At 40.1% G+C, this 17,993-nt stretch overlaps 1 protein-coding gene across 5 annotated transcripts in view; it reads left to right on the top strand.

Annotated features, from left to right (window-relative positions):
* DOCK8 (dedicator of cytokinesis 8) overlaps nt 1-17,993 on the top strand; it is an 88,822-nt gene that overhangs the window by 37,923 nt on the left and 32,906 nt on the right. For all 5 annotated transcript variants that reach the window (XM_030511936.1, XM_030511934.1, XM_030511933.1 and 2 more), the window contains 11 exons: nt 2,399-2,516; nt 4,097-4,167; nt 4,757-4,895; nt 6,333-6,434; nt 7,138-7,233; nt 8,322-8,556; nt 9,624-9,788; nt 11,533-11,708; nt 13,555-13,650; nt 14,988-15,083; nt 15,878-16,027. In XM_030511936.1, coding sequence (XP_030367796.1) covers nt 2,399-2,516; nt 4,097-4,167; nt 4,757-4,895; nt 6,333-6,434; nt 7,138-7,233; nt 8,322-8,556; nt 9,624-9,788; nt 11,533-11,708; nt 13,555-13,650; nt 14,988-15,083; nt 15,878-16,027 — 1,444 coding nt within the window. The remainder of the gene's footprint in view (nt 1-2,398; nt 2,517-4,096; nt 4,168-4,756; nt 4,896-6,332; nt 6,435-7,137; nt 7,234-8,321; nt 8,557-9,623; nt 9,789-11,532; nt 11,709-13,554; nt 13,651-14,987; nt 15,084-15,877; nt 16,028-17,993) is intronic.

Genomic DNA, 17,993 nt, shown 5'->3' with positions numbered 1-17,993 from the left:
GTTAGAAGATTTAGACTTACTTTTATACTGTATGTTCAAACAATGCTGGGCATTTTTGGTATGGTTTAATTCCCCAAACTTGAGGCCATTCTTTTCCCACTTCTTTTTCCGTCTTGTAAAGGGTACCACTATTGCTTCTGAATAGCCTTTTTGCATTTTGTAAGCACATCTGACTATTTCTGGAGGTAGAGCTCTGCACTTTCTGTGAGGGGAGGGAGGGGAGAAGTTTAATCACACTAACCAAAAGTAAGTGCTGTGACATGTTGTTCGAAGGTTTCTGCTCAGCACAGAGCCTCAAGGGAGACACAATGCCTTCTGGAGCTCATCATGTCCTATGGGCATGCTAGATGTCCTATTATTTAAAAGTCAACACTATGTGCTGCCCTGGCGCCCCTGCTAACTGACATGTGGAAATGCTCCTTGTCATTGCTCCCTCTCAGTCTTTGGAGGGTATGGATGCTGGCAGGTGGTAGCGTTTGTGCAGCGGTCAGCAATGGGTCTACCATTCATGCCTGTGTGAAGGAACCTCTTTTGATCATCTCCACACCTCCCTGCTTTAAAAAAATCAGTCATCACTTTCATCTCTGCAGGATATTCAGAGTCAGCATCTGCCTCTGTTCTGCAGTGCTGATGGGTTTAAAACACATGTAAGCAAGATCCCTAAAACTGCTTGAGCATAAATGGCGCAAGCTTTCGCTCTTCGGTACAGTACTTGCTGGAATAATACTTTCTTGGTTGTGTAGTCAGCAAAGAGCTCTATGTTTGTGGTTTTACATATCTTACATCTCAAGTCACATCTAAATGTAAAACCCAGTGCTCAAGGACATTATATGAATTTGTGACATCTTCTGCTGGGGTGCAGATTAATGAAGCAATGACTGGATTATGCAGCCTCCCTTACATGTATTTCTTCACCTCTGGCAGATGTAATATTGATAATATCCTTCATTTAATATGTCTTTTCCCCAAGCATAATTCAGTGGAGGTTATCAATATATTTCTCTCTTTCACTTAGCTTTTCCTAATACCATCTTGGAAAGAATTTGGCTGAGCAGAAACTGCATTTAAGAAGGTAGGGAAGAAAGTGCATTAGTGTGACAGGCAGGAATACTATTCCAGACAAAGGGAAAAGCAAGTTACATGCTAGTTTCTTTGCTAAGGCATGTCATGGCCCGTGTAGCGTGTGTTGCTTACCAGAGTAGCTCGGACGGTATAGTTGAAGACTGTTGTCACATTGTGAGACATGGCGATAAGGAGAATCAACCACAGATTTCCAGGTCTTGGGATGTAGCAAATGGAAGATGGACTGTCTGGCTTAATGACAACATGTTCCAAAGCTGCCTGACATTTTCAGCTGACAATGGTGCTGAGGGGGTATCTATGATAAGGACAGGGAGATTTTGTGTGTAGCTTCTGACTGTCACAAACAAAAAGAAAGAGTGAAAGTCAATGAGTAGTTCTCTTGTTTCTAATTGGAAGCCAGCATGCCTCCACCAGCACTAGTCTTATTCCTTATACTCAGAGGACAGACAGTGAGAATCCTCTACAAGTCTAGGAAAATTAGATATTAAATAGACATAATTGTGATGCCAGAATGTCTGTAATCCAGATGTAGCTGAACTCTCAGATTTGCCATACACTTCACTGGAGAAAAAGCTTTCCATTAGCATTTTGACTTTTCTGCCAGAACTGCTGGGGTTTGAACTTGGAAGACCAGCTATGCTGCTGAATTCCCCACAAAAATTAAAGGTGCTTTTTAAGTTTAGTGATCTATCAATGTACAGAAGCTAGTAAACAGCAAAGAATGCTGTATTTTAAAGCATTAATCATATTCATTACTAAAAAAATATTTCAGCTTCTAGAATTATAGTTAAAAATTTCTTTGTATTTATTCGGGTTATTGGTACCACTTTTTGATTTGCACAATGTGGAAATATATGCCATTTTGTTGCTATAAACCAGGAATGTATGAACTTCAATTGCTGGTTTTATTTGCTGGTTTACTTGTTTTATCACGTCTGAGTAATTCCTTACCCCTTCCAAAATCTGATTTTTTACAGCTGAGGAGGGAGCTGCTTTCTTCATAGATTCCTCTTTTCATTACATCTAGCAGAGATACTCATTCATTTGTAACTGGGAATTACATATTAAAAAAAAAGAAAAAAAGAGATAGGAAGACTGCCTTCATAGCTTTTGTGTGAGAAACCTTAAACACGGAATGTTCTTTGTGTCACAGCAAGAACTTAACTTTTGAAATGAAGTTCTGGCAAATCTTTCATGATCTAGGTGGAATTAAAGGACAGGGAGAGGAATCAGCAAAATGCTAGTTTGTGCACTTCATTTTGAAATGCAAATACTTGCCATTTACCCATTCTATTCTTCCTTTTCTTTCTTCCAGAAATCTCCTGTATGTTTACCCCCAGAGGTTGAATTTTGCTAACCGACCGGCTTCTGCAAGAAACCTTACTATCAAGGTCCAGTTTATGTGTGGTGAAGACCCGTCCTGTGCAATGCCGGTAATAAATGCTGAGATTTCTTAGCAGACTTTTCCTTACATGCATTCCTGAGGAACCTCTGAAGAGATAACTCACTGTGTGCTTTCCAACACCAGTTTCTAGTGGGGTCTTGGGAAGCCTAACGTTAGAGAGCTTGTGAAGCTTGTCATTCTCATCAGAAAGCAAGGCCTTACCCACAACAGGGAAGACTTGGCACTCAAGTGGAACAGGGGCAGACTTAATCCCTCTTATCTAAGTCTTCCTACCTTATTTTCAGAAGAGTGACACCTTAAGTCAGTGCTGTGTTGGAAAACCTAATGGTAAATTCTTAGAGACCTTTCAAGAATGATGTAGTCTATCTTCCAGTGTAACTCCTCCATATGCACTATGTATACACAAATACTCAAGTGTAACACTGGGAGGTAGAAGTTGGGATCTTCATTGCCTGAATCTGAACAGGTGCACTATCATGCAGTGTAGGTAGAGTTTTCTGTGTTTGAAACATAATGTCTGTTACTGGTGCTAGCAGAGCAGGTACCACTGCCTGTGTTCAGGTTATTCAACATTTCTCATTATAAAATCCTCTCTTCAGCTTTACCAAGCTTCAAGTGTTCAATTTGAAGTGTTCTATCCCAGATGTCTGCTTCGGCCTGAATTTTTTTGGAACTTTTCAGACAGTGCAATTAGCTGTTTGAGAATGATAAAATCTTTTGTGGTTTTTTGTGTTAGAAGGGGAAAAAATGAGTGGAAATACTATTTTGAGGAACTTTGATCCAACAATATGTTGGAGCAAGGACTGGCACCTGACCAGCCTTTATCATACTGCACAGTGCATACTTCACAGCCTTACTCCACATGACCTCTGGAACTGAAATCAGAGCATCAGCACAGTACTTTCCCAAGCCACGTTTCTTCCAGGGCTGGAGCTGTGCCATGCAAATGTAGTACCATCTTTTACACAATACTGCATTGTTGGTTTCCTTAAACTCTGCCCATATTATGATCAGGTTTTGACAAATGCTTAAGACAGTCACAGTTCATCTGGCACTGCTCTCTGCTTTGAGAAATCTTCATCTCTATGCATATGGACTTGTGCCGCACAGATATCCTTGTCTAAGCTCATCTGCCAGGGCTTCCTTTAAAATGCCTATTTCTCTTCACTGATTATAAAGGAACTTTGGCCCTTCAAGGTAAAGTGAGATGGATCTCACCCTAAATGAGCAGGCTACAACTGAAAAACAAACTTCTAAAAAATACTTTTAATTTAACTTTTTAGCATTTAGTTAAAGGCAATGTGATAACGTGTAAGAGGCTTAACATAACTTTATTCCAGCAATTCACAACTTTTTAATGCATGACAGGAGAATGTGATGTGAAGTAGTCAGTGGCTCTGGAAATGATGTCTGCTCCATTTTCCTGGTGTTTTATCCTGAATGGTGTATGGGGAAGGTGTTTGGTAATAAGACATATGTGCCCATGTGCTGAGATAAAATTGAAAATTAATTTTTAGCCTTCAGATACTGCGTTAAAATCTATACAAGATTATGATAATTAGATGCTTTAGACATGACTGTTGTTACTTTATTTTATTCTTAATGTAGGTAATTTTTGGGAAATCTTCAGGTCCAGAATTTGTGCAAGAAACATACACGGCTATCACATATCATAATAAGTAAGTATTGCTACTATTTGTATGACTTGAGAAGTATTAGTCATGACCTCTTTACCTAATTCTTAGCCTATAAAATTCATCAAGCAATGCTGGTACTAATCCATTTTAAACATTTACAGTCTGTCTAGTATCTAATTCATACTGCTACATGCATTTGTGTAAGTGACCATTGCATAAGAAACCATTGCTTTTCGTGTTTGGAGCTTTTCAGAGCTTAGTTGAAAATGTTCCTAATCTGAAGATTAAGGAGCAGGAAGCAGCAGGACAACCTTGTAACAGCATTCACTTTGATGAATTCATAGATCCAAAAGAGCTGAAGGGACCTCATTCTTATGAATGTGGACTTGGGATTTAGGATTTACAGAATAGATACGTGGGAACCCAAAATTAAGATTGAATGTTTTTGAAAGTATAAAGGTGAAAGATTCCAGCTGATTCAAAGCTGTAGCTAGTTCATAAATACAGCTATGTATATATATATATTCAGGATTTATACAGTTTTAGAATCATGGCATATAAAAGCCTACTGGCAAACTTGCCTTCTGCTCAGTCTCACACTGGAAATGTGCTTTGCATTTTTTTTAAACAGGTCACCTGACTTCTATGAAGAAGTGAAAATTAAGCTGCCAGCAAAACTCACAGAGAAACACCACCTATTGTTCACGTTCTATCACATCAGCTGCCAGCCAAAGCAAGGAGCATCTGTGGAAACCCTCCTTGGGTATTCAGTAAGTTCCATGCAATATATAAGTGTGTGTGTGTATATATATGTGTGTGTGTGTGTAACTACATCCTATGCAAACAGACTCTTTCCTTGTCAAGCATTTCATCACATATTCCGTTTCTGGTTATGGTAATACATCAAAACAAGTAGGTCACAGAAACAAGATGCACCTGTTGCATCCTTGCCCTATAATTTTGCATTAAGTGTCTTTGAAGTTGATGAATTCATCTGACAAAACTGAAGTATGCACCTGAATATTTGCAACAAAGATGCTTTATAGCATATCGCCTAATTTTGTTAGATTCTATTGCAGAAAAAACCCAAAGCCTAAAACATATGCAATTACAATTATTTACTGTTATCTAACACATTCATACATGAGGTATATACTCATATAATATTTTCAGTTAGGTTTTACATGGCATATTGTTTATGTTCTAAAGTGTCTTTTACCCACATCAAAATTGAAACCAAGGAAGAATCTAGAAAGTAAAATATAATTCTCTTGCAGTCATGATCTTCTTGTTGAGACTAGCATGTGTTAGCTTTAGAAATACATATTGTAGCGTAGTCCCTTAGGCCTTTTTATTTATCAATCAATATTTTTAACTGGAGAGATTTTAAAATAAAAGGAAAGCATAGATGATGATAATACTTCAGATTTGAAAACACCCTAGTGCAGTGGTCAGTAATTGAGCAGAAGGGACAGACAAGTGCTTTCCATGTGTTCCTGATGTGAAGTTTGTATTTTTTTTATTTTTTTTACGGTGAATCCTTTCAAATGGGCTTCCTTTTGTAAACAGATGTAGTCCCACCAATGTCAATGGGATTGGTAGGAAGTACATTAGTTTGTAGCTCAGGAGCGAGACTTGACATAGACGAGGACTTAATTTTCAAGCTTCTCTTCACCTAAATACAAAATATTGCTGCCCTGTGATACTCAAATGCACAGCCTCTTTCAGACTTGAATAGGAGAAAAATTGTGTCCAACTATCAACACAGAGTTATGGTGAATCATTCTGTCCTTAATTCTCATGGTGACCATGACCAAGATGTTCAGTTTATCCTTAGCAAAACTTTAATTCTTTTGACTTTTTTCAAAGTCAAGGCTCAGTCTATTCAAAATATTTGATTTTTAAAATGAAAGAATGGACTCTACTACATTCTTCTGGTAAGACTTATTAGAAAAATATATGTCACACATGAAAAGCCCTGGGTTTGTTTTCTTCAAACGAGATGGTTTGTAGAGCAGGCTTGGATATTTTTCTACAGTAGCCATCAGTGAATTAAAAATGCAAAGAAATTACTGTTGAATCAGAGCAGAGAAGCTTGGGTCAATATCTCATTTGTTGTTTTGTTCACTGTACATAACAAATTAGATAAATAGCTCTAATCATATATAGTCATGAATATTGCTGTGTTTTCTCTTCATTTGTTTCAGTGGCTGCCAGTTCTGTTAAATGATCGTCTTCAAACTGGACATTACTGTCTTCCTGTTGCATTGGATAAGCTGCCTTTCCACTATTCGATCCACTCTCCTGAGGTAACAAAGAAAAATAGATAGTATTTGCCTAATGCAGAAGAACAGCACAAGTGTTTTACAAACTAATATTGCTGTCTGTTTGTAGACAGTGCCTCCCTTTTGTATTTTAAAAGGGGAAAGCTCTGGAGAAAAATGTGTTGTTATTATTGTCACTGGTGGTATTATTATTTTATGTTGTTATATTGTGTTTTTTAAATTTAATTATCCAAGCAAATCCTTGTAAATTGTCTAATCAGGGATACATTTGTTTAGAGGGTGTCAAGTCAATAATTTGCTTTCTTCCATATGATGATTTGCTCATTTTTTTGTGGCTGTGTGGGAGAGGGAGGAGAAATTGAATCAGGTGCTTCTACTGGAGCAGAAAACTGTGCCCTCTGAGTAAATATGGCAAGTAGGAAACTGTCCACAGGGTTAAAACTGCATCACATCACCATGGAGTGCCTTTGGCAGTGCCTTAACTGGGAAACTTCTAACCTTAAATATATCCCCTCAGAAGATAAATCCCTGTTCAATGTGTCAACTTCTCTTTGTCTAGTCTATGAGAACAAGAAGATGCCCAGCTGTGTTCCTCTGTATGGCACTGAATTCAGATATCTAAAAGGAAATTAATAGCATGAATATCCCATAGACTTCCACATAAACAGACTTTCAGTTTGTTCATTAAAAGGAAGATGATGATTCCCATATTTCTTTTCCATTACAGAAAGTTCCATCTCAGACACCACCTATTAAGTGGGTTGAAGGACACAAGGGTGTTTTCAGTGTTGCAGTGCAAGCTGTTTCATCTGTTCACGCTCAGGTAGTGTATCAGAAGCAATATACAGCTGTAGTTTCATTTCAAAGAGAATTCAGATATCCAAGCCAACTTAGGAGGTTTATGAAATGGAGATGTTTAAGCCCGCATACGTTTAAAAACAACTAATGGCTATGCAAATAACCTGATATCCTCAGTGAATTAAGTCCTTTGGTGAAATTAAATTTATTGGTACAAGTGAAAAAATGAGCACTCTCAGCAGCAAGTCACAGCAGCCTGGTGTCCTCTCAGATCAGCAAATGTCCATTTAAGCTGTGCTTGAAAGACACTGGCAGGGCACAGTTCTGGTTTCTGCAGCCTGCATCTTCATTTCTGCAAGGCTGATTTATACAATGTGTCCACATCTGCAGAAACACTGCACCTCCCTACCTCTAGGGACAGGTTACACTGTCAGAACTCTTTAGGCAGCTTAGCTGTCACTGCCAGGTATTTTGGAGACACAAGCTTAGTACTGAATGAGAACTCTATGATTCTGGTCATTTAAATGTAATAGGAAATTGGAGTTTTGCCATCTTATTGGCATACTGGTTTGAGGCAGAGCAGCTTTGTTTTGTTTCTGCTGCTTTACAGTGCCTCCCCTGATCAACCCATTCTAGCTAACCCTGGCAGTGATGTCCTAACAACTAGAAGCCCTGTGTCTGAAGTAGGTCTATGACCCCTTTGCAGCATGCTGTTTAAATGTAAGTAGGATATAGTCATAAAGCACATAACTTCTATGTAGCTGGAATTTAGGTGTGATGACAGAGGGACTATAGACCTATAATGTGACAGAATTTTATTAGAGAGAAGAAACAGTCTGTTCATTAAATGAAGCAACCACTCTAGTGAGAGCTTTAACCTTTCTGCTTTTAATCTGATCTAACCAGAGTCTGAATTTCAGCCAGGTGAAAAGGAACAAACAAAAAGCTGTGACAGCTGCTTTACAAATTGATCTCTAGGGCTAGCCACTACTGCAAGCTAGAAGGGTGAAAACATTTCCTCTCATCCCATCAAGTGAGACAATCAAGTTTGCGTAGCTAGCAGCAGCCTGAGCTATATGAACTTTGTTAACTGCAAGTGCACTGTATTTGCAGGACAATCACCTGGAGAAGTTCTTCACCCTGTGCCATTGTTTGGAAAGTCAGGTGTCATTCCCCATTCGCCTGATGGACCAGAAGATTACAGAGACTACACTGGAACAGGAATTGAAACTCAGCATTATCTGTTTGAATTCTTCACGCCTTGAACCTCTTGTCTTGTTTTTACATTTGGTACTAGATAAACTATTTCAGCTGGCTGTTCAACCCATGGTCATAGCTGGCCAGACAGGTGCTTACTGGTGCATGGCCGTGAAGTGGTAGTGCGAGCAACCTAGAAATGAGGGAGGGGGAGTTGCTAAATATCCAGGCTCAGGTTTGGTATTTGGAGTAGCCCACTTCAGAAGGAGTTGTGCTTCTCAAGACACAGTTTCACTACACAGTTTAGTTAGATTTAACTGAGTTCATGTCTCCTCTCCTTTCCCCCCACACATATAAGATTCTCAGACTCTGGTTGGGAGGTATGTTAAATTGTAGTAGTTTACTTGTACGGAAATACAGGTCAAAAAGCGGGCTGTGGTTTAACTTTGTTTGGAATTTAGTTGTTTAGCAATGAAAACACCAGCAAATCTCTTATCCTGCAACTGAGATTGCTGACTGCGCTGTATCCTCTGTACAAATATCTTTAGACAGAATTGGGCGAACACAAGAATGGAGAGGGCATATTAATGCACATGGATTTTTCTGTTACTGAGGCTGCCAGTTGCCCATCACAAGTATTAACTTGGGAGGGAAGGCACACTTGGAGTGATGTAGTTTATTTCCTATCTCATATTGGTAAACAACACTTGTCATCTGCTATAACAGGGGCTTTGACCAACCTGGTCAAGTGAAAGATGTCCCTGCCATCTGCCCCCTGGCAGGGGGGCTGGAACTAGATGATCTTTAACATTCCTTGCAACCCAAACCATTCTGCAATCCTATGATTTGTGAAAAAGCCTGCTAGCTTGTATTTAGCTGTCAGCTGGAGACTAGTGAGTCTTGGTGTTCTTTGAGTAGGTATTTTATGCAAAATGCAAAATGCATGAAGACTAGAAATGGTAATTATCAGTTAGGGTCTACTTTTATGTGGCACAAAGTGGAGTAGCAATGATTGAGCTGAAGGTCCGCTTGTCTACTGAAGAGTGGTTATTTGCCTATGTAGACCTTGAATCTGGTCAGGTTGCTGTCTAGAGATCTGTATTTGTTAAGGATTGAAGTAAAGCGTGTAGGATTAGTTGTTGTTGGTACAAAGAATGCCCTCACCTAATTATATTGTATAATATAGTGCTGAGACTAATTCTTGCCTTTGTTTCACAGCCAACTTCTCACAGTTTGCCTTTGAATCTGTGGTTGCAATAGTGAACAGTCTCCACAACAGCAAAGACCTGAGCAAAGACCAGCATGGGAGAAACTGCCTCCTGGCTTCTTACATCTACTATGTATTTCGTCTGCCAGACCCTCAAAAAGAAGTAGTCAAGTCAGGTAATGTTGGTGCAAGGGTTGCAAAAATATTCTTTTCTCTTGATACATGCTATTCAGCATGGTGCTTCTGATGAGAACTTAGGGAATTGGCCTATAAAATAGCAAACAGAACTTCTCAGACCCAGACTGCCTACTGTTTAAGCACATCTCTGTTCAGGTATATAATTTTTCTCAGAGGAAGGTCAGGGATCTCAGCACTACTATGGAGTTGCCCTCCATAATCTCTATCTCTCAGTCATTCATTTAAGATGCAAGGTTGAGGTGAAAGGACTTCACAGCTATGTGCAATGCTGTAGTTTCATGAAGGTAAAAGTGAGAGGCATCTCCTATACTGAGGCTTTCTTTAGAGGAATTTTCTCCAGAAACTGAAATGGCGTTAAGATGCTGATTTCTTACTGGCCTATACATCAGTAAACTGCTTTCCATGCAAACTTATTTACTGCCAATTGGCATAGGGTCAAGCTTTGCCAATTTGTCCATTGCATTAGGGATGTCATCAGAGGATAAAACCCTGTATATTGGCTAGCAGGTTGAGGGAGGTGACCTTTGTCCTCTACTCAGCACTGGGGAAGCCACACCTGCAGTACTGTGTCCAGTTCTGGGCTCCTCAGTACAAAAGAGATGCGAACATGCTGGAAAGAGACCAGCCAAGGGTGACAAAGGTGATGAGGGCACTGGGGCATCTCTCCAATAAGGAAAGGCTGAGAGACCTGGGACTCTTCAGCCTGGAGAAGAGAAGGCTCAGGGAGGATCTTCAATGTATACAAAGACCTGAATGGAGAGTGCAAAGAAGACAGAGCCAGGCTGGTTCCAGTGGTGCCCAGTGACAGGACCAGAGACAATGAGCAGAGACTGAAATGTGCGAGGTACCCTTTGTCTGGAAACACTTTATTTCTGTGAGGGTGACTGGTGCTGGCACAGGTTGCCCAGAGAGGTGGTGAAATTTTTCACCTTGGCGTTATTAGAAAGGCATCTGGACATAATCCTGGGCAACTGGCTCTAGGTGACCCTGCTTGAGCATGAAGTTGGATCAGATGACCTCCAGAGGTCCCTTCCAACCTCAACTATTATGTTATTCTGCCGCAGTCCACTGTCCTAAAGCCTAAAGTCCTAAAGGATTCACTTGAGGGATTGCTATATATTAACTGACTTACCACCAAGTAGCTGTGCTGTAGGACCTAAAGAAATGTAGGCTCTTTTCTCTTTCAGATGTTCATTTAAATCCCTCATGAGGGACATTTAGACTGATGTTAGCATGAGCTAAAATCTCTGAGTTTACCTACACATGGAAATTATTTATCCTGGAAAAATAAGGTCCATGGAGAGGCTGAGAACTAGGTAATCATTTAGTGAAATTCCTGCTGGCATTGATCCCTGCTTTCCAGGATACTTTGAATATGTTAAATCTTAATGTGTTGAAGGTGGCATTTTGTGTTTAGGCCTGTCTTAATCTACAGGAAATTAAGAAGAGTTGATGGGAGGAAGAAAGAGCTATTGTAATAAAGCTGCTGCTCAGGTAGCCCTGTTAAGATTTTGTTACTGCTTTTGTTACAATCACCCATGCACTTTGTCATTCTATGCCTATGTAATTTGTTAATGAAGCAGTTGGTAGCGAGACTTTCAGGAGCTTTATGCTTTTTGAAATGTTGATACTGTATCAGCACTGAGCAAAGCTGGCTTGAATCTCATATCTGTCTCATGTGTATGTCCTTTAGTCTTAGTTTAAACATCTTCGTATGGGCAGGTGCAGGCAGCAGTGGCATTTTGACAGAGTCTCGTTATTACACATTTGGACGCACTTCCGCAATGTCTGTTGGGAGTAAACTCCTGCAGAGCCGAGTGATAAGCTGCAGTAATCCTGACATTGCTGTCACACAAACTGCTGCTGATGAGGAAGTCAAAAATATCATGGCATCCAAGGTAAGAGAAAAAAGTCAAATATCTGGGGAATTGTATGGACCCAAACCTAATAGTCTAGATTTGTTCTGTGAGGGTAGGGTTTGCTTTGTATAAATGCACTGTATATATCACCAGAAGCATTTGCTGTTTAGCTGATTTGACATAGGCACATGGTAAATCCTATTGCAAAATTCTGATCTCTCGTCAGTGAAGAGAGCAACAGGTAAGAACCCTGTCTCTTACTTGACGCACAGACACTCCTCAGAGGTATTTTCTTTTTTGTCATGCCTCAATCTCCTGTTCTTCTTGACATTTAGGTTCTGTTCACATCTGGTGACATGGTCTTGTCCAGGTGCACAGAGTCAGTATGATAAAAGACTACTACCGATTACACTGGGAACAAATTCACTTTCTAAAAGGAGTGAAAGACTCCTCAGAAGAGAAATGGTTTTCCTGAAATGCACTGATAATTTATTCTTGCTCTTTTTAAGTCTTAAGTTTGTTTGTTGGTTTGGTTTGGTGTTTTTTTGGTTTTCTGGGTGGGTTTTTTTTTCGGGTTTTTTTTTTTTTCAAATCACAGAGCAATTTGTATGACAGCAGCCCCATGATTTTATATCACCTATAGTACAGATGATATTTTGCAGATTTTGTAACTGGGTCTTTCCAAGTACTTAACCACGGAGTGAAACACAAACTTCCTCTGTCTTTCTTATCCACAACTACATACACTACCAACAGCTTGCAGGATAGAAAGGGTGATGATAGCCAAGAAGCTGAATTTTTCTTCCCTCATTGGCACCTGATGCTTGCCAGTCTACAGCGTCACAGACTCATCTCAGAGCTTGATGAGGGTGGTTGTGCTTAGCTGTCTGAGGAAACCAGAATCTAGAGTTCCTCATTCAGCAGGAGCTGGGAAGCTGTGCTGCTGACAAAAGCAGGACTTTTTGCCTGTTTAAGGAGCCCGCTCCTAGCTGCAGCCCTGGCAAGGCTCCACAGCAGCATGTCTGCTGAGCTCTGAACCATATCCCCCCTCCCGTCTCTTGGAGTGTTACCTATGTAAAATACTGCTTCTCAAGCAAGTTATTTTCAGAAACATTTTGAAGTCTTTTCTCCACTGAATGATCACATGCCTCTCCAGTTAAAGTGAATGGCTGCTTGTCTTCAGCAAATTAAACCACAGCTAGTAAGACACACAGGCTTTGCCAGTCTACTTGATTTGTTTATATGGACATACATATTCATCCATAGCAATTTTTAATAATGTAGATTTGAACTTAATGGCTTTATGAATTTTTCTGTAATGTACAGTGCACTAAAAAAGAGAGCTCAAGGCAGGCAATTTTTTTATATATTAATCCAGAAGTAAAATGTTTGATATTACAGCTTCATCACATTGATAAATGTAGCAATTCACAATTGGCTACTGCCATTTCATCTCATTTTGATTTGGCATTACTTTTAATGAAGAAAAGACTCACGGATGCTATTTAATTTGGGATGTAGAGCCACCGGAGAAACTTAAAGGACCCTTTGAAATTCACCCTTGGAAAAGGTGACTTATAGCGCTTCCAAAATACATTTGCAGTGCTGAAATTGGACACGCGATGGCAGTGTTGGCATTTGCACTCTCCTGCGGCTGCGGCATTCGGGTGGTCTTTGGCCTCCAGAGGAGAGTGGGATGTGGAGAAGGAAAGAGATGAGCTGTTTAGGTGAACGTCTATAAACATCGTCAAAAAAACCCAAAAAAACCACAAAAACAAAACAAAACAAAACAAACAAACAAAAAAACCCGCTGTTGATTTCTTTTTTCTTAATTAATGTATGTATGAACTTCCTATTATGTATTTCTTCTGGCTATGCCCTCCAGCCTATGGATCACAGCTCCAGTCGGATGTCTTTCTGCGTTGAAGGAACAAATGACATGCCAAGCATTTGTGCAAGCCCAAGACCACCCAATAAAAAGGTAGCCTACCACTAAGCGTGAGGGAGCACACTAACACAGCCTGGAACCTCCTGAGGCTGTGCTGATAATTAGAGGTTCAAAATGAGGAAAGGAGAAAGAGAGAACAAAATAACAACCAGTTTTATTGAACAAAGAGTTTGTGATGGAATATTGAATCAGTGGGTAAATATTGCCCAAACTTTTCTCCTTCTGCTCCTGAGTCTTTAGACTTTTTTCTTCTTTTCTGCTTTTACCGGGACTCATTTAGGCAAGTAGCAGCCTGCCTGGATCCTCCCTTTGCTCTCTTTCTCAAGATGTTAGGGCTTCTGTCTTTCTCCACTGCTGTTTACCCATGTATACCTGCCTTTACATGTTACAGTAAACCCCATTCAGAAATGTTTGCCATTTCTTTCTTCTGTAACGAATGTTTTCTTTTCTCCTTTTTGTAGCTTTTATAACCACTAAATTCCTTCCTATCTTGACTGTGCATTCCCAAATAGCTTTTTAACAACATAGAAGATACCATGTCACATAGATAATTTTTCCAGAGCTGTGCCCTGTGTTTGGCATTGGTCAGCAGCAGTGGCTTTGGATGAAGAAGGAGGGGAAAAACCCTGAAATGAGCAGTTCAGAATCTGAATTACAGTTCAGAAACTCTCCTTCCTTACTCCTGTTTATTGGTTTGATTTCTGCCAAAAAGCATAGAGATTTATACCCAATCTAACTTTTGGATGAATTAGTATGTCCTATTCAATTTAAATATGCTTAAGAATCCCATTAACTTTATTGTCTGAGTCAGAATAGAAAACAGTCATTGTAATAAAATTTTACTCCATATTTGCATTTCCTAAAAGTTTAGATCATTGGGATTGGGTATCTTATGGTCAGATCTCACTGCAAAGAGTATTGTCTCCAACTACAAATCTCTGTACAAGCTCTGTTGTGGTTATCACTGTGTGCTTCTTTCCCACCACAAAAACAATGTTACTTATACCTTCTCTCAAAAAACATGAATGTGCTAAGTGGAAGTGCTTAGTGGAGAGTAGGGAATGTGACTGCTCCCTGTCATGCACACAGCCAGTGGCCTGACGATAGACCAAAGGCATTTTCCATTTTAGTTATCCAGGACTCTGGATCCACAGGAAATTAGGTCCCAAAAAGTCTGTTTGCCACCAATGCTACTTGTATGTCATTTTGGTCAAATCTGCCTTCTGATCCTGCAGGGATGTCAACACATCCCCATCCAGCTGCTGACTTTCCCCTTTGGGGAAGTTTCCCACAGAGAAGAGGGGAGTGTTGAAACTGAAAGATGAGTTGATTGAAAAAACATTTCCCAACACTGTGTGTTTATTATCTAGCATTTCCATGAGGAGCTGGCACTGCAGATGGTGGTCAGCACGGGTATGGTGAGAGAATCTGTCTTCAAGTATGCCTGGTTCTTCTTTGAGCTCCTGGTAAGCTTTGACAGTGGTATTTTACAGTAGGTTGATGGAGAAATGTAGTGGGTACTCCAGGCACAGGTTTAGTTGGGTGGTAACCTCATCAGTTATTCAGCCCCAGTGTGAAAAGGAGAAAGTACAAGTAAAGAATCCTCCATATTCACTTGATTCCCCACTGACAGCTCGTGATGGCAAAGTCCTGTGCAAACTACATGCACAGTGGTACACAGCTTGCAGAAGGCTGACAGACAGACATCAAACCGAGCCCTTCCTTTTCTGTAAATACCTGTTCCTATCTTTTCTGCTTATTTAACAGCATGAGAGCAGTGACAAGGCTCCCCAAGCTCACAGTGTCACAGAACCCTGAAGTGATGGATGTCAGTGGAAAAAACATACTGATTTTCACTGGCAGCATATAAACAACCCAACATCAGATGAGGAAATAAGAATTAATTCCAGAAGTGTCACTCTCTGTCATCATGAAGGGCAAACGTTGCAAACAGCAGCATTTCAGAGCTGCAGATGGAAGGGTCTTGGGAGGGTCATTCTGAATTCAGGTGCTGAGAGTAGCCAACTGCATGAACCTGAACAGAAGTCAATGTCTGTCTGTGTGAGGTTTAGGCTCTCTACTGTCATTGCCAGTACATGTAGGATTTATCACAGCATTTATCACAGCAGCTCTGAGAAGATGAGACTGATTACATTCAGGGAAAAAGAAGTAGGGAATCTTACTCCCAGGCACAAACTTAAAACAGTAGTTTTACCTCCAGTTTGGGCATTTTTGTATATTTTTTTTTTCTGCTTTGCAGATAAAGAGTATGGCTCAGTATGTTCACAGCATAGAGAAACAAGACAACCCACGAAGAAGCCGGTTCTCCGATCGCTTCAAAGATGATATTACTACTATAGTTAGTGTGGTTACTTCAGAGATTGCTGCACTTTTAGTCAAGCCACAAAAGGTAAATGCACAAAATAACCATTGTGGATCCTTGCTACTCACATGGTGTTACACAGAGCTATATTTAATCTCATTTCACCTTTATCAGTGTCACTTGACTTAGGCCAAAACTGAGGCAGTATTCTCACGTAAACCTTAACTTAGAGTTGTGGCTGTGCAAGAGGGAACCTTGTGCTTTCCTGGTAGACAGTTTGTTTTTATTCAGCTCAGCTCTCCAGTCTGCTTCTCAGTATGACTTCAGGATGCAGGGAGGGAATCCTCTTTCCCATCAACAGGAAAGGTTGGACATGTATTTTTAGTGGTAGTGATGCTTTATGCCAGGTTAGCCAGGACATCAAACTGCAGCCCAAGCAGGGTTTATGCCTGCTACCCTCATTTATAAGGCACAGTAGTTACTTCACATTTGACTTTTTTGGTGGCAGTGGGCTGTGCAATATGAAGGCTGTATTCCTCCTGAGGGCTGCAAAATCCAAACATGAGTGATCTAACCCCAGGTCTCTTTAAAGAGGCACTGGCCACATGAAAATTAAAGACAAGAAGTAAGCCCTAAATCCCATTAAATTCTTTTTCCTGATATGTTTTAACAGGCTGCACTGATAGATTGTAAAGTTGAAAGGATCACAAAATGTAATTTGTATTTTAACAGTAATATTGTCAGCTTATATCACTGATGTCACTTCACATTAGCCAACAGACAAAAGTTAAGGCCACAGATAGGCACTGGGTGTCTGCTGTTTGCTCATTTGTTGCAACTGACTTTTTTCATGCTTCAGAGCTGCCAAATGCACTATGCCAGCCCAGCGGTGAGCTCTGCCACAGGGCAGACCAGACTGGAGAGCTCGCCTGCCACGTCCCTTTTCAACCAGCTCTGTTTACTGATACACTTCTCCATGTGTGCCCCACTGTTGAGGAGCAGAAACAGGGAAAAGGCCAAGGCCAGACAACTGAGGGCAGAGAATGGTGGAAGTTATTGTCACTGTCCACCAAAAAGTTGTTACTGAAGCTTTACTCTTTGCTCGATCCTTTGGTGTACTTCTGTGATAGCCACAAGCAGAGAAAGTGTTTTCACAGAAATCTTTACTTAAGGAGTCAGTGACACTTTTCTTTTAAGTATGTTATGTAATAAAAATTTGTTACATGAAAAATATTTTAATAGAACTGTAGGTTTTGCCAAGGGATTAGTATTTTATGACTTCCTCACAAAAAATACACAAGTTGTTATGGGCTGTTAATTCAATTCAGTTTTGATAGACTGAGTGTATAGAACCTGATTATGTTTGAAAATCCGTCTGCAGCATTTGCAGAATGAGGGCCGTTGGTTAGTTGTACAGAGCAGCGGTAGGCAATATGTGTCTGATTATGAATCCAAACAGTAACAGTCTCTGTTTCAATACATGATTGAGCATGTCAGATTGCCCTGGGATTCTGCAGTGATATGTCTGGTATATTTTAACCTGCCAAGCAAGGTAGTAGAAAACTAATTTTTTCTTCACAGCAGAAAAATGTCTTGCTGTGTAAATTACAGATCATGGGAGATAGATGTGTATTATTCCTGAACAGCCACAAAAAGGTTAAGAAATTAAAAGTTAAATTGTAACCACCCTGAGGTGCTGCACACCTGTTCTCAGCAGTCAGAGACACGAGTACGGGCAACATTTTTCTCAGTCATCTCTGTCAGTCTTGACTGAACACACCTGAGGGCTCTGAGCATTAAATGTGTACAGATCCCTCAGGCACCTCCACCAATTTTTCTTGGTGAGCTATATATGCTACAGAGATTTTATTATTTAAATTGGTATGTTTGAAGTAACTGTAGCCTTAGTTTAGGGGGCACATGAAGTTCTTTGTGGTTTTTGCTTGGGTCCGCGTATCTCTGGTAATCAGGCCAATGCAAGAGCTTAGCTGCTGGATGGTAAAACCCACAGATTTAACCTACTAGTATTTTTTTACTGTCAGTTTTATAGTTA

The sequence above is a fragment of the Strigops habroptila genome, chromosome Z (assembly GCF_004027225.2).
Source record: "Strigops habroptila isolate Jane chromosome Z, bStrHab1.2.pri, whole genome shotgun sequence".
Taxonomy (NCBI): Eukaryota; Metazoa; Chordata; class Aves; order Psittaciformes; family Psittacidae; genus Strigops; species Strigops habroptila.
The sequence above is the reverse complement of the archived record's forward strand: the minus strand, read 5'-3'. Positions and strand labels throughout refer to the sequence as shown.